General features: G+C 47.3%; 1 protein-coding gene across 2 annotated transcripts in view; it reads right to left on the bottom strand.

Annotated features, from left to right (window-relative positions):
* The window catches only part of LOC137538786 (uncharacterized), a 169,624-nt gene extending 155,597 nt beyond the window's left edge, over positions 1-14,027 (bottom strand). For both annotated transcript variants that reach the window (XM_068261106.1, XM_068261107.1), the window contains exon 1: positions 13,925-14,027. In XM_068261106.1, coding sequence (XP_068117207.1) covers positions 13,925-13,979 — 55 coding nt within the window. In that variant the 5' untranslated portion in view covers positions 13,980-14,027. The remainder of the gene's footprint in view (positions 1-13,924) is intronic.
* Positions 14,028-23,283: the final 9,256 nt, after the last annotated feature.

Raw genomic sequence — 23,283 nt, forward strand, 5'->3', positions numbered from 1 at the left:
AACCACGCAGCAAGTCGTAACGTAATCCAGGCAAGAGGTCAGTACAGGCGGCAGGCAGGGGAAGGTCCAAAAACAAGCAGAGGTCGAAGTCCAGGTAATCCAATATAACAAGATAGCACAAAACAGAGCACCAAGAAACCAGCAAGATAGACGCTATCACGGGCAATGTGCTACTGAGACAGCAGTGCTTAAATACAATCACTCAACCAATTAGTGGCCGGCCACTCACACAGCAACCAATCAGCCCTCAACAATACAGCCCTGCCTAAGTGTCAGCTGCTAATCTTCAGCTGACACAGACCAATAGCAGAGCAGTCCAAAGCAGCCTAAAGGCCCATACACACGTCAGATTTTTCCGAACGACGGGTTGTTTGAACGTCGTCCGCAGGCCGGGTCGTTTCAGTCGTCCGCATGCCAAATCGGGCGTGTGTACAGTCCGTCGTTCGAGTGATAAGACTGATTTTGTCTTATCACCCGAACGACGGACTGTAAACACGCCCGATTTAGCGTGTGAATGACAGGACGTTCAAACGACCCGTTGTTCGGAAAAATCCGACTAGTGTATGGGCCTTAAGTGTCAGCTGACTGCCAAGTGTCAGCTGATGCTACAATACACGTTTCCGCAATGCATAGGACGGACACCTAAACACACGCGTCCGTCCCTGCTTGTTTCACCGAGGAGGTCGCGTGAACCCGGAAGTGCCGGGAGATGAGCCACTCACGGAGAAGACAGCAGCGTCGCAGGCCATGGAAGGTAAGTCCCTGACAAACATACATACACCTGGTTAAAAAAAAAATCAGCATCAATCATGCTGTAAACATGTCTGTTTTTCTAATTACCATATTTTTCAGACAACAGGATGCACCTATTCTCCATCAAAAATGTGTGTGTGTGTGTGGGGGGGGAGTCAGTGTGTCTTATGGTCCGAAGTTGTCCCTGCAAGCCATTACCTATTAGGACACAAGAAGAGCGTCCCTTCTCCCAGCAAGTTACTGCCAATTGCATTATAAAGCATCCATGCCAGACATCAAAACAGTATTCAGCATTACCAAAGGAAAGCGCAGGAGCTCCTATTAGTGACTGAATCCGATGCCTTCTCAGGCAGGACATAAACAGTCCATCCACACCAATCACCATTCTGTTTGGATCTCTCAGCCAATCCTGCGATTTCCCAAAGCCACAAAGCTGTGTCAGTTCACCAAGTTCGACTGTAATTGGTGCCTATCACTCTGCAGAATAGACATCAGGGTGTACCAATCATCTTGCCAATATCACATACCACATGCATGCAGAGACCTGCAAATGATGCTGGCTAGCAGCAGACGAAGTTGCAGGCTAAAAGGCTGTGGTGCTGGGAGGCTGCATGTTGTCTAGTCTAGTGTGTTGCGCTGGGAGTTGAGCGCCTGGGAGAGCAGAGTTGCACAGAGCCTGTGCTGAGCGAGAAAACCGAGGTCCCTTGAGAGTAGGGAGCTGGGAGACAGCCACGCTGCCCTGGGCCATGCAGAAGAGAGCCGAGTTGCGCTGACCCGTGCCGGGAGGGCACAGAAACTGAAGAACCTAGGTCCCTTGAGAGCAGAGAGCCAAGCCGTGCTGGGGCAGCTGGGCTAGGATATTGCTACAGTATTCTATAGGATACTGGTGATTGGGTGCAGAGATTGGAGACACCATCTGTCCATCCATAGCTTACAGTCCCTGCCTCACATCACAGACCTTTGGAGCCAGGGCTGTGGATCTGGATAAATGTTTGGGTACCTGGAGTCGGAGCTTTCATAAACTGAGTCTGAGGTCAATGATTTGTACACACTCCATAGCCCTGCAAAGACTGTGGAGTTGGAGTCTTTTTGGGTACTTTTGGGTACCTGGAGTCGGTGGTTTCATAAACTGAAGAGTCTGAGTAGGCATTGGATATTTTTTTTGTACACAGATCTGTTAGGCGCTAACAATCTATTCCCTGCCTCACATCCGTAACTGACCTTAGGAGCTTGGGGGGAGAAGATCCACAAGACGCCCCTGCACCATGGACACACCAGGTTTAGTATGTTTCCCCCCCCCCCCCCCCAGGTTTTTTTTCCTCTAAACCCGGATGCCTCTTATAGTCAGGAGCGTCTTATCGCCCGAAAAATACAATAATCTGTGTTCATCTTGCTTGACTGAAGAGCCCCCACCACATCACTCCTGCTGACAATGTAAATCCCAGAATCATCTTATTCAAATTTAGTAGTGAGCCAATGTGAATCCTCCATGGAAAATAAAAAATGCTGATGCTGAGATCCAGTCATTGGGCAGCAGGTGTGCAGCATTAGCAGACAACGGAGTGACAGCTCTTCAGTCAAGCAGGAAGAGCACAAGCAGAAAACAACAACAACTGAGTGTAATGAATAGCGGAGATTCCGCCGCATGGGCAAGTGGCATGGCGGCAATCTTCGTGTTCCAGCCAGCTGCTTCTGCCGCGCAGCAACATGCTGCTGGTTCGCCTGGTCCTTCTAGTGCACAAAGATTGAGAGCTACGCGCGCGCCAGGCGACAGGACCTTTATGCTGGCAGAAGGGGAGTCAGCTGATCATGCCGATCAGCTGACTCCAGCTATGCTCCGGATTGGCTGAGTGACTGGGGTGGCGCTGTGGAGCGCTCTGGGTATATATAGGACTTGCCTGTCAGTTGCAAGTTGTCTGCTGTTGCGAATGTTTACGTGTGAGCACTCAGACCCCAGTCAGATCTTACAGTGTGTTAGAACCAGCCGGAGCTGGAAATTCACACTTAAGGTGGCCACACACCATACAATTTTTTAAATATCTGTTCAATTTAAGAATTGCAATATATTTTTCAAACTGATTGTAACATTTTAAAAATATGACCAATGTACCACACACGTATGTTCAATTTCTCCCCAATTATGATAAAAATGATTGGAAACTCTGACAAAATTGCTAGGGTATGTATATTAATAATTGGACAATCTAACACACACCATACAATATTTAGAAAGATTGAAGAAAAATATCTGGCATTCCGGATCGATTAAAATCGAAGAAAAACGGGAAATCCGACCGGATTTTTCATGAAAAAAAAGCTTTCGATTTTTTCGGGAGATCCGATCGTTTTTATCGAATTAACGTAAAATCGGATCATTTTATTGTATCGTGTGTGGCCACCTTTAGTCAGATTCCGTTGATAGCCTTTAAAGTATTATTGTTTATGTGTTAGACTAGTTCCCAGGTGTTGAAACCAAGGTCTTCACACCTAGATTAGGATTGTTATATTTATTGTTACCTGTTATGATCCCTGGCTTTCCTGACCTCTCTCCTGCTTGCTGATTCGGTACCTCCGCCTATCTGATAACCTGTTGCCGACATTGCCTGTACCCGGATACCGAATCAGTCTTCCGTCTCCGTACTTTATCTGTCCGTGTGTTGCCGACTTTGCTTGTCTGACCTTTCTGGCTGTCACCCAACCCTTGGGTGATCAGCCTTACTGTACTATCAGTTACACTTGCTCTTCAGGTGTTCTTCAGCTTCAAGCACAGGCTTATGTTCACCTGCTCCTCAGGAGATCATCTTGCAGCTCAGCCAGTGGTCTCTACCTTTTAGGAGTCCACTGGCTGCAGTACAGTCTGATTCTCTGCTCCTCAGGGAATCCTTGGCTGCAGTACAGTCTTATTCCCTGCTCCTCAGGGAATCCTCGGCTGCAGTTCTATCATAATCACTCATTCCACCAGTTTCTCTCCTGCAGCTCAGCCAGTGGTTCCTGCTCCTCAGGTGTCCACTGGCTGCAGTACAATCCGAATTCCCTGTGCCTCAGGGAATTCTCGGCTGCAGTACAGTCTGTATTACCTCCATCTCAGGAGATCATCTTGCAGCACAGTCAGTGGGAACCTGCCCCCCCCCCCCCCCCCAGGGGACCACTGGCTGCAGTGCAGTCTGATTCCCTGCTCATCAGGGAATCCTTGGCTGCAGTAGTGTCTGTTTCTCCCGCTTCTCGGGAGATAACTTCTCTGATTACTGTTGCACCAAACACAATTTCACATTGAGTGTCCTGTGTCTAGCTATAATAGTATTATTGGTGATTCTGCAGATCACCACATAATCAGGTATAGCATCTGTATTGTTGGTGATACTGCAGATAACCAATAATCAGAAAAAAATCTGTGTTGCTGACACCAATCGTTACACTGAGTAACAGATGTAGACTTCCGACTGCATGGACAATAAGCTCTGAGGACTACTACACTACCTGACTGCATAGAGGAGGAGCTATCAGGACTATTGCTCTACATCAGGGGTCTCAAACTCAATTTACCTGGGGGCCGCAGGAGGCAAAGTCAGGATGAGGCTGGGCCGCATAAGGAATTTCACAATCGCGGCGCATCGCCGCCTCTGTCTGCCCCTCTCACTCTTCCTTCACAGAGAGGGGCGGGGAGAGGCGGCGATCCGTGCGGCGATTGACATCAGGAGGGGCAGAGCTGAAGCTGAAAGCTCTGTCCCTTCCAGGAAATGCCGTCGGATTGCCCCCCGGGCGATTTGGGGGCTCTGCAGCCCTCATTTAGCGGCGGGGATGCGGCGGATTACTTGGGAGCACTGAAGCGAACTATAAGGAAGCTTTTGCCAGCGAGGGCCACAAAATATAGTATCGAGGGCCGCAAATGGCCCGCGGGCCGCGAGTTTGAGACCCCTGCTCTACATACTCTACATGACTACATGGAGGAGGAGCTATCTGGACTATTACTCTACGTGACTACATGGAGGAGGAGCTTTTTTCGACTATTACTCTCCATGATTGCATGGAGGAAGAGCAATGGCAGGGCTAGGCAAACTTTGCATGGCCCAGGCCACATGCTGCGGACCGCGGGCCGCATTCCTAAGATTCCTCGCCCTCTTCCTGCAGAGTCGTGAGCAGAAGAAAAAAGGAGAATTAAAAAACTCACCTGAACGCCAATTCGAGCATCACTTCTCCATGGCATCAGGGCGTCATATGACACGCCGTCAGGACGTGCTAGTGTGGAATACACTGGCACATCCTGATGGCAAATGACGCCCTGATACCATGGAAACTCAACGCTGGAATTCGCGATCAGGTCAGTCTTAACCCTCTGTTTTCTTTCGCGACTCAGAAAGCTGGGGGGAGGGAGGAGAGGAATCCGACCGCCAATCTCTGGGTTGGATTTACAGGGATGAGCTATGGCGACTATTACACTACATAGCTGCATGGAGGAGGTGCTATGGGAACTATTACACTACATGACTGCATGGAGGAAGAGCTCTCAGGGCTATTATTCTACATGACTTCATGGAGGAGGAGCTATGGGGAAGAATTTAGTGTTTGTGGCCTATTTGCCATTGAATTGCTCTTTTGCCACAGATTGATAAGTGTTCAGAACCGATTTACCCCATAAAAAGCAGTAAAATACATCTTCTCACATAATTATAAAAGGATAGCCCAATTTGTATTACTAATAACCAAGGGTATATTATCTTGACAAAAATAATAGCTCATTGTAGTACACGCAACCATGAGAAGTGGAAATGTACTGCTGTATACTGGAAAAGCACAGCTCTATATTAGCAGCTCGAGTATGGAGACCTGCGTGTCTTTGGACTGTAGTTGTTTTGCGTGCTTTCTGCATATTTTCACCTCTTTCACTTATCTGCTAAAGGGTTGTTAACAAATGTGCACAGGACAGACATTGAACTGCTGTAACTTTTATGGAGAGACTTTAGACTGTTGTAACATTCTGTACAGATGGAAGTAAAATGCCAAGGCCTCAAGTGTTGAGCCTTCTGGGTGAATGTACTGCTACTCTGGATACTACTCATCTACACGGTAGACATTTCCATCAGATAGACAGATATATTAGATAGATCTAATAAGAAATTGCATCGTGTGTAGACGTCCAAATTGTTTCAGATCAATATTGCGATAGATTTTGCTTTAATAAGTACCCAAAATCTTTTGCACAATCTAATGCAATCCGATTGGACTGGTTGGAAATTATCTAATAGATCTGTCTAATAGATCCGATCTGACGGAAAATTGCACCGTGTAGATGAGGCTTTACACACATTGCAGATTTATCCAGCAGTGGCCTCTGCCTCTATCAATAGACTCGTTGTCAAAAGACTAGACAAGCGACTGATAACAGTCAATTTGCCCGATCCAACAGGCAATTCAACTCACACGCCTGCTATTGATATTATTATTTAGTATTTATATAACACCGACATCTTTTGCAGCACTGTACAGAGTATATATATATTGTCTTGTCACCTAACTGTCCCTCAGAGGGGCTCACAATGGAATCCCTACCATAGTCATATTTCCATGTATCATGTAGTGTATGTATTGTAGTCTAGGGCCAATTTAGAGGGAAGCCAATTAACTGATTTTGGGATGTAGAAGGAAACTGGAGTGCCCAGAGGAAACCCACACAGACATGTGGAGAACATACAAACTCCATGCAGAAGTTGCACTGGCTGGGATACAACAGCAGTGTTCTCCCCAGGCTCTTTTAGCCGGGTGCTCCACCCGGCTAGATTTGGTGACCACCCGGCTGTCATTGGCTCACCTCCTCACCACCTCCTATGCTGTAAGCAGAGTTGCCCTGCATTTTCATCTCTACCCACCCGGCTGCTTTTTCATGCCACCCGGCTACTATTTCATGCCACCCGGCTGGAAAATAATTCTGGGGAGAACACTGAACAGGGGACCCAGGGCTGCAAGGCGAGAGAGCTAACCACTACCAGGGCTGTGGAGTTAAGGAGTCGACGCGATCCTCCGCCGGGGACTGGCTCCGCCCACCTCGCGCTGTAACCCGCCGGCCGTTCGGAAGCGCCGGCGGGTTACTATCACCCGGATCGCCGCATACAAAGTGTATAGTACACTTTGTAATGTATACAAAGTGTATTATACAGGCTTCCTCCTGCCCTGGTGGTCCCAGTGTCCGAGGGACCACCAGGGCAGGCTGCAGCCACCCTAGTCTGCACCCAAGCACACTAATTTCCCCCCCCCCTGCCCCCTGATCGCCCACAGCACCCCTCAGACCCCCCCCCCCCCCCCCGCCCACCCCCCAGACCACTGTTTGCACCCAATCACCCCCCTAATCACCCATCAATCACTCCCTGTCACTATCTGTAAACGCTATTTTTTTTATGGCCTAAACTGCCCCCTGCTCCCTCCTGATCACCCCCCCCCACCCCTCAGATTCTCCCCAGACCCCCCCCCCCCTGTGTACTGTATGCATCTATCCCCCTGATCACCTGTCAATCACCTGTCAATCACCCATCAATCAGCCCCTAACCTGCCCCTTGCGGGCAATCTGATCACCCACCCAATCCAATAGATCGCCCGCAGATCCGACGTCAGATCACCTCCCAAGTGCAGTGTTTACATCTGTTCTCTACCCTAAACACCCACTAATTGCCCATCAATGACCCCCTATCACCACCTGTCATTGTTACCCATCAGATCAGACCCTAATCTGCCCCTTGCAGGCACCCAATCACCCGCCTACATGCTCAGATTGCCCTCAGACCCCCCCTTATCAATTCGCCAGTGCAATATTTACATCTGTTCTTCCCTGTAATAACCCACTGATCACCTGTCAATCACCCATCAATCAGCCCCTGTCACTGCCACCCATCAATCACCCCCTGTCACTGTCACCCATCAATCAGCCCCTAACCTGCCCCTTGCGGACAATCTGATCACCCACCCACACCAATAGATCGCCTGCAGATCCGACGTCAGATCACCTCCCAAGTGCAGTGTTTACATCTGTTCTCTACCCTAAACACCCACTAATTACCCAGCAATCACCCCCTGTCACTGCTACCTATCAGATTAGACTCCTATCTGCCCCTAGGGCACTCAATCACCCGCCCACACCCTCAGAACGCCCTCAGACCCCAGCCCTGATCACCTCGCCAGTGCATTGCTTGCATCTATTCCCCCCTCTAATCACACCTTGAGACACCCATCAATCACCTCCTGTCACCCCCTAGCACACCTACCCATCAGATCAGGCCCTAATTTGCCCCGTGTGGGCTCCTGATCACTCGGCCAAACCCTCAGATCCCCCTCAGACCCCCTTCCGATCACCTCCCCAGTGCATTGATTGCATCTATTTTCCCCTCTAACCACCCCCTGAGACACCCATCAATCACCTCCTGTCACCCCCCTAGCACCATCCATCAGATAAGGCCCAATACAACCTGTCATCTAAAAGGCCATCCTGCTTATGACCGGTTCCACAAAATTCGCCCCCTCATAGACCACCTGTCATCAAAATTTGCAGATGCTTATACCCCTGAACAGTCATTTTGAGACATTTGGTTTCCAGACTACTCACGGTTTTGGGCCTGTAAAATGCCAGGGCGGTATAGGAACCCCACAAGTGACCCCATTTTAGAAAAAAGACACCCCAAGGTATTCTGTTAGGTGTATGAAGAGTTCATTGAAGATTTTATTTTTTGTCAAAAGTTAGCGGAAATTGATTTTTATTGGTTTTTTTTCACAAAGTGTCATTTTTCACTAACTTGTGACAAAAAATAAAATCTTCTATGAACTCGCCATACACCTAACAGAATACCTTGGGGTGTCTTCTTTCTAAAATGGGGTCACTTGTGGGGTTCCTATACTGCCTTGGCATTTTAGGGGCCCTAAACCGTGAGGAGTAGTCTAGAAAACAAATTGTAACGATCGGTGTAGCACAGAGAGGATCTGATTACCGGTGATCTGCAGTATCACTGGAAATACAGATATACACCAGATCATAGACGATCTGCAGTATCACCGATAATCCGATATACAAGCTAACCTCTGGACACCTAAGCAGAGTGTTTGGTGCAAACAGTAGTAATGAGAGGACTGAGCCTCCGAGCAGTAAGGAGTACTGCCCAATTCCTTCTGGACTCTCCCGGAGGGAGGAGTCAGGCTGAGAGAAGGAACGACAGAACGAGAGTGACACTCAAGAGGGAGTGTCACTATCAGGACTGGGAACCGCCTCTAACAGTAAGGTCGGTTCTCGAGGTTGGACAAGCCAGGTCGTAAACACACGGACAGACAAAGTACAGATTCAGAAGGCAGAGGCGAAAGTCTGAAGTACAAGCAGGGTTCGGCAACAGGGTATCAGAAATATCGAGGTACAAAATCAGAAGGCAGAAGCAGAGTCTAAGGACGAGCCGGGGTTCGGCAACAGAGTATCAGAAAGACAAAGTACAGGATCAGAATTCAGGAGAATGGTCAGGCAGGCAGAAGGTCATAACAGATAATCACAAACAAACTAGTACTTTAAACTATCAACAAATCTAGCTAAGTGTAGGATTACAGCTCCAGCTGGTCCCGACACACTTTCGGATCTGACTCAGGTCTGCGCGCTACCACGTAACGATCGCAACGCCAGACAACCAGCAACTGAACAGCCAGCAGTATATATACACAGCCACTCTCCAGCCCCTCCCTAAGTGCTGGACCAATGAGAGGGCTCAGAATTGTCAGCTGACCAGCTTGGTCAGCTGACCTACTTCTGGCTGCTATATAAGCTTTGCCTCAGTGCGCGCGCGCGCGTGTCACTCTGAATCTTGGAGGACTATCAGTCCCAGCCACACCAGTACTGCCTTGCAATGTATCCAGTGAACCGAGCGTGGGAGCCGCCTCTAATGCGGATTCCGCCGCTTCCAATGCGGATTCCGCCGCTTCCAATGCGGATTCCGCCGTTCCCAATGCGGATTCCGCCGCTCTGCCTATGCGGCATGCGGCGGTTTTTCCACGTTGTGACGTCATGCTGGACGCGGAAACAGCCGCCTCACCCTGAGAGACGGCAGCTTTTCCGCGTTTCCTCACACAAATGCCTCAAAATGACCTGTGAATAGGACGATGGGCTACCTTAGCGCACCTAGGCTGCAAAAAACTGTCACACGTGTGGTACCGCCGTACTCAGAAGAAGTAGTATAATGTGTTTTGGGGTGTATTTTTATATATACCCATGCTGGGTGGGAGAAATCTCTCTGTAAATGGACAATTGTGTGTAAAAAAAATCAAACAATTGTCATTTACAGAGATATTTCTCCCACCCAGCATGGGTATGTGTAAAAATACACCCCAAAACACATTATACTACTTCTCTTGAGTACGGCAGTACCACATGTGTGGCACTTTTTTACACCCTAAGTGCGCTAAGGGGCCCAAAGTCCAATGAGTACCTTTAGGATTTCACAGGTCATTTTGCGACATTTGGTTTCAAGACTACTCACGGTTTAGGGCCCCTAAAATGCCAGGGCAGTATAGGAACCCCACAAATGACCCCATTCTAGAAAGAAGACACCCAAAGGTATTCCGCTAGGAGTATGGTGAGTTCATAGAAGATTTTATTTTTTGTCACAAGTTAGCGGAAAATGACACTTTGTGAAAAAAAACAATTAAAATCAATTTCCGCTAACTTGTGACAAAAAATAAAACGGAATACCTTGGGGTGTCTTCTTTCTAAAATGGGGTCATTAGTGGGGTTCCTATACTGCCCTGGCATTTTAGGGGCCCTAAACCGTGAGGAGTAGTCTTGAATCAAAAATGACCTGTGAAATCCTAAAGGTACTCATTGGACTTTGGGCCCCTTAGCGCAGTAAGGGTGCAAAAAAGTGCCACACATGTGGTATCGCCGTACTCAGAAGTAGTATAATGTGTTTTGGGGTGTATTTTTACACATACCCATGCTGGGTGGGAGAAATATCTCTGTAAATGGACAATTGTGTGAAAAAAAAATCAAACAATTGTACGGCAATACCACATGTGTGGCACTTTTTAGCAGCTTAACTGCGCTAAGGGGCCCAAAGTCCAATGAGCACCACAGGGGTGCTTACAAATTAGCACCCCCCAAAATGCGAGGACAGTAAACACACCCCACAAATGACCCCATTTTGGAAAGTAGACACTTCAAGATATCCAGAGAGGGGCATGGTGAGTCCGTGGCAGATTTCATTTTTTTTTTGTCACAAGTTAGCAGAAATGGAAACTTTTTTTTTTTCTTGTCACAAACTGTCATTTTCCGCTAACTGGTGACAAAAAATAATATCTTCTATGAACTCACTATGCCTCTGAGTGAATAATTTGGGATGTCTTCTTTCCAAAATGGGGTCATTTGGGGGGTATTTATACTATCCTGGAATTTTAGCCCCTCATGAAACATGTCAGGTGGTCAGAAAAGTCAGAGATGCTTGAAAATGGGAAAATTTACTTTTGGCACCATAGTTTGTAAACGCTATAACTTTTACCCAAACCAATAAATATAGGCTGAATGGGTTTTTTTTTAATCAAAAGCATGTTTGTCCACATTTTTCGTGCTGCATGTATACAGAAATTTTACTTTATTTGAAAAATGTCAGCACAGAAAGTTAAAAGACATGAATTTTTTTGACAAAATTCATGTCTTTTTTGATGAATATAATTAAAAGTAAAAATCGCAGCAGCAATCAAATAGCACCAAAAGAAAGCTGTATTAGTGACAAGAAAAGGAGGTAAAATTCATTTAGGTGGTAGGTTGTATGAGCGAGCAATAAACCGTGAAAGCTGCAGTGGTCTGAATGGAAAAAAAGGCTCTGGTCCTTAAGGGGGGTAAAGCCCACGGTCCTCAAGTGGTTAAAAGCTCTTGCTAATATAATGCTAAGGGGAATCTTTACAAAATCACATCGCTCTAATGTGAACACACACATAGGACAACATTAGCAAGAGCTTTTAAAATCTCTAGCGCTTAAAAAGCTCTTGTAGTGTGAATCAGCCCTAAGGAAACAGTTGGTTAAGGCCCGGTTCACACTTGTGCTAGAGTGGCAAACGGATCAGTGAAAACGGATCTTATCACTGGTCAATCAGATCTCAGTGTTCACTCCGTTGCCATTCAGCTGCTTTTATTGGTCCGTTTCTTCACCAGTGTGAAAAAAACCGTTCAATTTACCGTTGCTCCCAATGCAGCGCTTCAGATTCCGTTCTGCTGGGCTCAGCAGTCCAGAAAAATTGCTGCAGAACCAAAGTTGCAGTCTGCCAATAAATTACCCTAAGAGCATGAGCTGGTGCTCCGACTTTCCTTTCTCAACTGGTGATTGATTACATGTTCTGAACGTGAGCACAGCCATTAATAGGGGCAGTCCATTGAGCTCGTCCGCAGCTGTATCTGGTGCCTACCTATCTCTCTTCATAGATATCAAAGTTGCAGTCCGTTCAGCAGACTATGCGGAACAGATCCATTTGAACAGACAGATGTGAATGGATCCTGGATCCATTTGCATCTGTTCCCTTCCAATCCAGGAATGGTTACGGTTTTTACCACTGATGTGAACCAGGCCTTGGGTTTACTACTATGCAATGCACATATAGAGGTGTTCATTACTAGCACAGCACCAATAAAAAGCTAATAACATGGATGAAGGAGGTCCCTAGTGGGTCCCCGGTGCGGTCGCAACCTCTGCATTGCTATGCCACTGCAGTTTTCTTCAAAGGAAACTTCCATGCAGGGTTGCCACCTCATCCCTTTAAATACCGACACAAATAAATTATACAGGTTCTGGGGCTACTCACACATAATGGGCCTGATTCACAAAGCGGTGCAAAGTGTTTGCACGCCTGTGAAAAGCCCTTTATCACGCCTAAACTCAGTTTAGGGGTGATAAAAACAAACTCGCGTGAAATTCCCGCGCGTAAAGTTTAGTGCACATAAAGTTTAGCACGCGTAAAGTTTTATGCACCCATTAAACCCTATGCAACTTTCTGCGCGCACCGGACTTTGCTTTGCTCCTGAAAACGGTGCTAACCTACTAGTGCAAAGGTTATCACGCCTAAACTACTTTAGGCATGCTAAGTAGGTTAGCAATGCTTTGTGAATCAAGCTCAATCAGTGCCTAAACTGCATCTAACTAGCCACAAGGCATGTATAATTCATATACGCCGGCATTTAAAGGGATTAAGTGGCAACCCTACTTCCATGGAAACTTGTAGTAAATTTTATGTAAGGGTTTTTTTTTTCCTTTTTACTTTAAAGAGACTCTGTAAAAAAAAAAAAAAAGTTCCCCTGGGGGGTATTCACCTCCGTAGGGGGAAGCCTCAGGGTCCCAATGAGGCTTCCCCCCTCCCCTGTAGCTGCAGGCAGTCCAGCGCTGGCTCCCCCGCAGCGTCCCGCAATCCTGGCTTGACAAGCCTGACAAGACATGCTATATTTACCTTCCCTTGCTCCAGCGGGGGCGCTGTTGCGGCTCTCAGCACAGAAATAGACGGTCTCTGTCGGGTCTGCTCTACTACACAGGCGCAGGAGACTTGCGCCTGCGCAGTAGAGCGGGCCAACAGCGATCGGCTATTTCCGCCTATCTCCGAGCGGTGAGCCGATACTGCGCCTGCGCAGGGAAGGTAAATATTTACATCCCCGCTGTTCGGGGAGCTTTATCGCCGCCGCTGTGGGACTGAGGAGGACGGGAGAAGCCTCAATAGGATCCGGAGGCTTCCCCCACCCGAGGTGAGTACCCCCCAGGGGAACTTTTTTTAGTAACAACTATCTTTAAATTTATCTCACATACATTCCCCCTTTTTATTGGGGGGGGGGGGGGGGCAAATCAACAAAAAATACACATCTAGCAAGCAACAAGGTAGAATACAAGTAATATGAATTAATCAGAAACAAAAGGTTTAGATTTTTCTCTTCCACTGAGTGGAGGGGAAAAAACCCTAATTTAATTGTGTGAACGAGCATATGAGCATGCTGGACACAGACCAGGGTGCATACATATACCGGCCAGGCTGGGGAGCAGAGGAGGGTAGACACAGAGATAGCGTGCCTGGCTCCTCTCTCAGTATTGGCGCCTCAGTAGTCACACACACCACACACCACACACACACACACACACACACGTAGGAGTAATGTCACATACACCAGAATAATGACAGGAAGGACACTTACAGGCTCCGGTGAGTGCAGCGAGCAGCAGGCAGAGGGTACAGAGGGGCGCTGCCATGATGGTATTATCTGGGCCCTCGGCCTCCACCCTATCCTGTCATCATGGCTGCAGCTTTCCTGTAATTTTTATACAATGTTACTTTCGTTTTCCATAGTGACGTCCTGGTGGGAGAGGGAAGCTGCAGTGACACCTACTGGTGACTGGAGTACAGCACAGGCTCTTCTCACCAAGAATATGTAGTGCTGTCATCTCCAAGCCTCTAAAAACCTAATATGGGAATTAATCTACTGTCCTTATTCAGTTCGCCTTTAATCCGGGAGGTGGCCATATATCAGGAAACTTGGCTGCCAATCAACCATCCAATTTGATTTTATAAACTAATGAAAATAGGTGTTTCCAAGAGCATGCCCGATCGACAATGTACCGATTGGACATGCTGCAAGTCGTAGGGCCGACATGCTCGATCCGATGTGCGGCAGTAATGGCGTGTAATATTGGGATGAGGGACAAAAACCCTGGCGCTGTCTCCCCTCATGTGCCCCCCTGGTGCCCGGTGCAGTATACTTTACCTGTCCGTGTCCGGAGACCAGAGACATCGCTACCTAAAGATTTGATACTTACCCGGGGCTTCCTTCAGCCCTCTCAGCATGTCTGAGTCCCTCGGCGTCCTCCCGCGGTCTGCCGTTCAGCCGCGATCAATAGAAGAGTGCTGAAGAGTTATTTTATTTTAAATAGAAGATGAAAAATTATCTCCTATGTGAAAGGTGTCTAAACTTTTTAAGGCAAGGACCATATCGCCATTCTTCACAGTACTAGGGGGCCAAACGAACAAAATTATACACAATTTTTGCTGATATGTGTTAGGTACACTAATCATGTGACATATTGTCAAATAAAATATTTCCATGGGACATAACCCATATACTGTGTGTAGTTAGCACAGTGGCAGTTGCTGTACCGTGGCTGCTACTGCATGTCACCCTGGCGCTGCTGCTATGAGACAACCGGAAGTCTCAACTAACTGGCATGCCTGAGGGGATAATGGGGACTCTTTTGGAAGGGTTTTGTGGTAATTAAAATACTCACCAAGCGCCAAGTATCATCTTCTAGCCTTCTTTTCGCTCTCAGTGGCTTTCTGTCATCCGTGCACGGCTCCTGGCATGTCAGGTGACATGACGGGAGCCATGCGCGGAGGACTTTGGAAAGCCACTACGAATGACAGGAAGGTTAGAAGACAGCGCCGGACACCCAGTGAATATTTTATTTAGCGTGGTGGAGGAAGGATGTTAGTGCTTTTTCAACTGGTTGCAACAAACAAACGGCAAGCACATGTATCCAGCACCAAGCGATCCCCGCCGGTGCTGGATACCAGGGACTTTGCTGTATGGCAATGTGGTAGGTAGCAGGGAAAGGTCTCACCTTGTATACAGTAGGTGGATGGTCAGCCTCATAAGAGGTATCACAAGTGGGCACTCCTGAGAACTCAGGAAGATACCAGTTTAATGCAAAGCTACCCGAGATGACTATTCCACAGACCTTCCTATTACCAGCAATCCCAGCATAGCCAGTGTTTCCTCTAGCCTAATACCCCCCTACAAAGGGGATACAACAACAAGCCAGGGATTGGGCTGAAGGAACCACTCTGGCTGTGCTGGGATTTCTGATCGTAGTAGTCACACATGAGAAATGAGTGGAATCGCCGGCCCAGGTAGCTTTGAGTTTGACCAGCTATAGGTGAGATCTCTCCATTCTCCCATTATCAAATCCTGCTAGCCCTGGCAATATAGAGTTGGTCCACTGGTGTCCCCTCTAGTATTGTTAATGCATGCCGCATCCCTGGTGGTCTAATGGGCTCACCTGTGATCTGGCTGGCCTGAGGTTGGGGTGGGTGATGGCGCTGCTGTCCCCTCCAGCTGCCTTGTGACAGTTAAGGCTGGTGGTGGGTGGGCAGTGGTTGGAATGCTGGAAGATGGCATATACTATGGAATGGGTGAGCAAGTGCAGGTGTTAATCGTGTACAATACCGAGTGATGGGTATTGTATTGGATGTGTGCCGGGGCCTGTAATGCTACCCTTACAGAATTTCTGGAGTAACATCAGACAACCCCTCCGCCTACTTATACTGCCTCTCAGTTGTCAACATATGGGAAGAACGACTGAACGCAATCCTCATGGTAATGCATAGTAGGGCTTGGTTGGGGCTGGTAGGCCAGTGTCCCTGATCTATAAAGGTTGCTTCACAGGTAGAAATTGTTAGCCTCGGGGGTCCAGAAGGATATTGTGTATATATACTTCAGGATTTGTTAGTAACCACTATATGTGGAGGATTAGTCACTATGGGCTTAATGCACTGAGACAAATAGCACGTCTTATCAAAGTTAATACGCCTTATCAAAGTTAACACGCCTTATCAGAGTAGCATAGCGAGCGCTACGAACCCGCAGGGGCTCAGGGCAGGAAGAGTGGATCTCTCATTGCCATACGTTTGTAGCGCTCGCTATGCTACTCTGATAAGGCGTGTTAACTTTGATAAGGCATGTTATCTCTGATAAGGCATGCTAGTGAATCAAGCCCCATATATGGAGGATTAGCATGTAGGTGTGTACAGCATATGGTATAGTAATGGTACAGTAATGTTAATATAAATGTATAAGAAGAAGGACTTTTTCACGCTTACCTGCTTAGATTAAAGTCATTTTTCACTAGGAGAGTAAAGTAGCAGGAGCTGGATAAAACTGAAGTATTTGTTATATGATGCAGAGTGTGTCCCGCCCACAAGACAACATCATTGCAGCTCTGAGTAGTGGCTACACGGAGGCTGGTATGATTCCTATTGAGAGAGAATGTGCAGCTGTTGCCTTCCAACAAATAATGCACATGATGCCTGCACCTCGGTCCCTACATGCTCCCACCAGCTGCTCCGTCATCTCTGTAGTTTCTTCAGCCTGTAGCACAGTGGCCCACCCAGCCTCTGTGCTTTATTGCCGTGGCAGCAGTGTCACTCAGTGGCGCCCAAAACTACAGTGTTGAGCAAGAGTAAGGACAGTGTGTGTGTATGCGGGAATGGACGGGTTCTGCATATTAGGGGGAAAAAAGCAGCCAAATTCCACTGCCCTCGGCTGTGGGCCCCATAGCAGCTGCCATTGCTGCTATGGTGATTCCTACACCAGGGATACTAGCCCTGCTAAAAATTATGTGAAGCCCCTTTCTGTGTTCCAGTACAGGAAGAGTTTAAACTTGAATTGTTATCTATGCAAAAGAGCTTCCCTGAGCTAGACAGCTTAAGTCGGTCATTTTCTGAAAAGCTTAAATTTTTATGAATTTCTATTTTAACGGAAAAAAAACAAACACCACCCCCTTTCTGTGACTCGCAAGGCCCTTCCAGAGGAGTTTCACACCACAGGCACTACAGGGGTCCCCTGGACAGCAGAGCTGTTTAGAAGGGCACTGTAAATTTTCTGGCAGTCCGGAAAAAAAGTTATTTTCCCTGTCCTAAGAGACAGTGGTAAGGGTGCAGAGAGAAAATGCTTTCTGTTCTCCGCAGCCACTGATAAGGAATTATATAAAGATTTGTAGACAGTCCCTATTCGGCGTGCAGCGGGGTCTTGTCAATGCCCTGTCCCCAGCCTCTCCACCCCCTTTCCAAGTGCTGTGCAGTGTGTACTGTAGTGATGCTGGAGGACTCTGCAGAGCTAGTTCTGCTCAATCCTAAGAGGACAGAGTGAGTGTAATAAGAAGCTGCGGCTGGGAGCTCAGCACACTTGTCTGTCAGTTTTCTGTGTGCATTTTCTGTACACCAAATGAAATCACACGCTTTATCACAGAAGCCAATGTACAGTAATTGATAGAGAAAATGTGTGCATTGCTCAATGTACTTTAAAATTAGATAATGTTCCTCCCAGCAGTTTACATAAGAACATACCACACTCTCTGGGCTGCCATAGTCATAGTCTAATGTCCCACCAAAATATGCAGCACTTTACAGATCACATAATCATGTACAGTAACTGACCGTCTGCAGAGGAGCTCACAATCTAATCTCTGTCATAGCCTAATGTCCTATCATAATATTATTAATATGTATTTATATAGCACTGACATCTTCTGCAGCACTTTACAGAGTACATAGCCATGTCACTGACTGTCTTCAGCGGAGCTCACAGTCTAATCCTATGTGTAAAGGTCACATGTCACTGCAGGGCAAGGGGGTTGAGGGGGAAGGTCCCTCACCACTTGTTAGTACTGTGCATTGGGGGGAGGGGGGGGGGTTACATTTCAGCAATCCCCACTTAAGGACCCTCTGTAAGGCCCTGCCAGACACAGGCCTGTAATGGCTGTGCCTGGACATGGCCTTGGCTTATGTACATGTGTTATACTAGAAGACCTCTTGGGCCATATCGTGTTCGGAGTGACAGGTAGCTTGCCGTGTGCAAGCAACTTGTCACCTGGTCATCACACAAGGATTATAGGCAAATCCAATTGCTGGCTTCACCTGTGTGATGGACGAATTTTAATGCTGAGTTCACAGTGGCAATAACAAAAAAATCTGTTTAGTGAAATGAGACGGAACAGATGCAAAATAATACTGTGCAAAACAATAGGATCTGTACACATCAGTCCATTTAAACTGACCATTTAGTCCATTACGATGAGCGGAATGTAAGTTTGGGTCCTGTATGACTTTTCTGGATCAGCTGGACAAAGTGGATGGCGACAGAGGACAACAGAAATAATGCTAGCCTTGAGAACAGACAGACAGGCTCCCATGGATTACTGTGTGGGGAGCTGCAGATTTCCCAGCAAGCTCACGGTGAACCAGAATCCAAAAAGACTCCTTACTAAGAAGCCGTGTGAGGAGGCGAGAGTCTGAGAGAGTGTTAACAAGTGTCACAAAGGGGCAGGGCCAGGCCGAGGCATAAGCTGGAGAGGCTCCAGCCTCAGGGCGCAGAGTAGGAGGGGGCGCACAATTCATTCAGCTGTCATTCCTAATTGTGTTTAAAGCAGAAATAAATAAGAAAAGGGAATACATAGCAGTGACTGCAAGCCAGATAACTAGATATTAAGGTGTTGGGGAGGTTGTGGGCCCTGTGGCCCTCTTAGTCTAATAGCAATCATTGTGTGATAGCTGGGGTGGGAGGGATGGAGGGGCGCACGTTGGTGTCTCATCCTTGGGTGCTGGAGGACCTTGTCCCAGCTCTGCAAAGGGGCCCCCCTTGTTGCTTCCCCCCTTCCCTGGGCCTCATCTCGCCTTGTACCAGTCCCCCAAAGCCCTCCTTCCCTGTGTATTCTTTGAAGCGTCATGGTTACTGTGTAGGAGGAAGCTGGGACAGGAGGGGCAGGCCAGCTCTTAGGGTCTGAGTTCACTAATGCAGTTGTGTCTGCTTCTGTCCACTTTTCAGTATCTGTAATTGATATGTAACTGAAGAGCAGACACAACTGCGGTGACCACTCCCATGAAATATGTGTGAGGACTATAACTACGCTATACTTTGCTACAGAAAGGAGAAAAAGGGAAACGCCTCTCCAGAATGTATGGTCTATATATGTCATGCATTACTGTGCACAGGAGGAGGAGCAGATGTGGAATTTGCGCTGCTTGTACTTGTTATAGGAGTTTCCTCATTGTTCTGCATTAAGAAGTCCTCTGTGTAGAATCTTCTGAGCTCAGCAACTTATAAAGTAGAGATAAGGCAGCTGGCTGGTTTCCCTTATCTGCCCCCCTCCTCTCTGTTTCACACACTGAGAACTGAACTGTTGTTTCCACATTACATTCTCGCTCAATTTTACAGAAATGTTGTCCTTCAGCACTGCCTGTTTGCAGCTAGCATAGTGTCATCATGTTTTATGCACTTTATGAATGCATCTTTATTTCGAAATAAAATATTGGCGCCCTACATTGTACTAGGGAATAGAGTTGTCGCAAACCTCCGATTTTGGTTTGCAAACCTCGAACCCGAACACGCGAAAAAAGTTCGTGAACATGCGAACTTTCGAACCGCCATAGACTTCAATGGGCAGGCGAATCTTCAATACTACAAACATTAATTGTGGCCACTAAAGTGATGGAAAAGATGTTTCAAGGGATCTAACACCTGGAGGGGGGCATGGCGGAGTGGGATACACGCCAAAAGTCCCGGGGAAAAATCCGAATTTTACACACAGCAGGGTTTAAGGGCAGAAATCACATTTTATTGCTAAATTGGAGGCCTAAAGTGCTTTAAAACATCTTGCATGTATATACATCAATCAGGCAGGGCCGGGCCGAGGCATAGGCTGGAGAGGCTCCAGCCTCAGGGCGCAGTGTAGGAGGGGGCGCAAAATTCATTCAGCTGTCATTCCTAATTGTGTTTGAAGCAGAAAGAAATAAGAAAAGGGGATACATGGCAGTGACTGCAAGCCAGATAACTAGATATTAAGGTGTTGGGGAGGTTGTGGGCCCTGTGGCGCCTCTTAGTCTAATAGCAATCAGTGTGTGGCGGCTGGGGGGGGGAGGGATGGAGGGGCGCACTTTGGTGTCTCAGCCTTGGGTGCTGGAGGACCTTGTCCCGGCTCTGCAATCAGGTAATTAGTGTACTGCTTCACACTGACAGACTAAACTCACTGTGTAACGCACCGCAAACAGCTGTTTGTGTAGTGACGGCCATGCTGGACTGGTGCGCACCATGGCGAGAGTGCAGGCGATGGCGGTTTTCAAGCCCATATGGTCGGGCTGAGGTAGCTGAATGACAGAACAACAGTGACTGAGTGTCCAGCTGATCGAATTTGGTCTGTCCACAATGAAGCATCTTCTTGGGTCAGGTGTGCCCCCCAACCCCAACACACTCATTTAGCCGGTCATTGCTTCATTGTGATACGCAAGCCCCTTCAACGCGGCAAGGTATCGATCACGAAGGGGAATTGACAAATGTACATGCCTTTTGTTTTGTTGTTGCAGCCGCAGTGCAGCCAGAAAAATTAGGCAGGCATGTACACGCACCAGAAAAATTATTACAGCGGCTGCTGCTAGCAGCAGCCTTAAAAATTCAGGAATCCACCTGGAGTCCTGGACCCTGTTGGTGGTGGCGGAGAAGGCAGTCAAACGGCCTGCAGGCCGAGATGTTGTGTGGGGACCGACTTAGTCTTGGGTAAGGCAGTCACACGGTTTGCAGGCAGAGAAGCTGTGTGTGGGGACTGTCTTCAGGCAGGCCTGGTCGTGCTTTGCAGACCAGGCATCCATAGTCAGATGGACCCTTGACCCAACATCACGGTACAGTTTGGGTATCGCCTTTTTTGAGAAATAATTGTGTGATGGTATTTTAAACTGCGGTGTGTGGCTTTGCTTTTGTGTGCTGCTTTTCCTCAGGTGGTCATCTGATTGCAGTTTGTGCTTTGTAATCATGTGCCTTCGTAAGGTAGTTGTCCCTACGCGGGTCTTGGTCTTTCCACGGCTCAACTTTCGGTGGCAGAGAGTACAGATGGCATTGCTCTCATCTGAGACAGACACTCACAAAAAAATTCCACACCGCTGAGCACTGGGATGATGGCACTTTGGTGATGGCTGCTAAGTGGGGTGCCAGAATCAGAGCAGGAGGAGGAAGATATGTCACACTTCCATGCGGAAGCTGAGGAAGATGAGGTGTTCTGTGTTAAATAGTCAACCATGTCTTGACAATATTGGTAGTTGATGGCACGTGCCTTCTTCTGAACACTGCACTTTGGTCGAGGGCCGCACAAATCAAGACAGCGTGACCTCGAACAGACCTGCCGGGTGGCTTGCCTCTGGCTCTTGTTTTGTCCATATTGGGGGGGATGAAGTGAAAGGTATGCACTGACTTGACTAATACAATGTGCGGTTACACAGAGAGAACCTTGCAGTGAAAAGGTTGCAGTGACTGCTAGTACAACAATGTGCAGTGAACAGGTATGCAGTGACTGGTATATAACACTGCGTGCTGTCACACAGGGGCAGTGAACAGTTATGCTGTGACTGCTGGTATATAACACTGCGTGCTGTCATGCAGGTGCAGTGAACATGAACAGGTATGCACAGTTGGTCTGGTATTACAGATGTGCAGATGTCACACACAGGTGCAGTGAACAGTTATGCAGTGACTGGTATTATATAACACTGCGTGCTGTCACGCAGGTGCAGTGAACATGAACAGGTATGCACGGTCGGACTGGTATTACAAGTGTGCAGCTGTCACACACACAGGTGCAGTGAAAAGGTAGGCACTGAATGTGCTGGGCCCTGCACAGTATACCAATTAGCAAGGGCCAGCTGTGACACACAGGGCTGTATAATGCAGTGTCAGTGGCACACACACCACACACACAAAGACTTCACAAGAACATTAGCTCTGAAAAGAGCTATTTTTGTGGTGCTTTTCAAAAACAAATATCAGCTAGGAGCAAGCTACAAGAGCCTAACTAAGCTTTCTCTATCTCTGCAGCAGGTTCCTCTCCCTTCTCTCACTACTGCAGCACCAGCAAGTGAGATAATGGCCGATGCAGCTGCTTTATATAAGGGGGGGGGGGGGGGGGGGCTTCAGGAGGGAGTGCAGCCTGATTGGCTGTCATGTGTCTGCTAACTGTGATGTAGAGGGTCAAAGTTTAGCCCAATGATGTAGTATAGGGGCGGGTTGAACTCGCGTTTAGACGTGAACGTGGACCACCGATGATTGCGCAAATAAGTTCGCTGCCGAACTGTTCGGGACAACTCTATTAGGGAAAATTTTTAAACCTTACAATAACTGGGACGAATGGGCAAATAAAATGTGTAGCTTTTATCCACATTAGAACGTTTTATTTTACAATTATAATGGCCGAAAACTAAGAAATAATAATCTTTTTTTTCAATTTTTTTCTTTATTATATCCATTAAAATGCAGTTAGAATAAAATAATTCTTAGCAAAAAGTACCACCTAAAGGAAGCCTAAATGGTGGTGAAAAAAACAAGATATGGATTGTTTCGTTGTGATAAGTAGTAATAAAGTTATAGGTGTATGAATGAAAGGAGCGCTGAAAAGCGAAAATTGCTCTGGTTTGGTCTGGTGGAAAAACCCTTGGAGATGAAATGGTTAATACTGTAATACCTCACCTATCTATTATACAGCACTGCATAATATGTTAGCACTTATAATAATAATATATATAATAAACTATATAATAATAACTAGTAAACTTCAACAATAATAGCTTACTAGTAAACTTCAACAATAATAGCTTACTAGTGTACCTGTACACTCATTCCTTTCTGTGAGGATGAAATCTTGGGGCCTTTTTATGAAAGGGGCCTTGCAGATTTCTTCATAAGTCCCCACCCAGGTCATGGGGTAAGTGAGCATTAGAAAGATGAGCCTGCTGCTACAGAGGAAGCTC

The sequence above is a fragment of the Hyperolius riggenbachi genome, chromosome 11, assembly GCF_040937935.1.
Source record: "Hyperolius riggenbachi isolate aHypRig1 chromosome 11, aHypRig1.pri, whole genome shotgun sequence".
NCBI classification, from domain to species: domain Eukaryota; kingdom Metazoa; phylum Chordata; class Amphibia; order Anura; family Hyperoliidae; genus Hyperolius; species Hyperolius riggenbachi.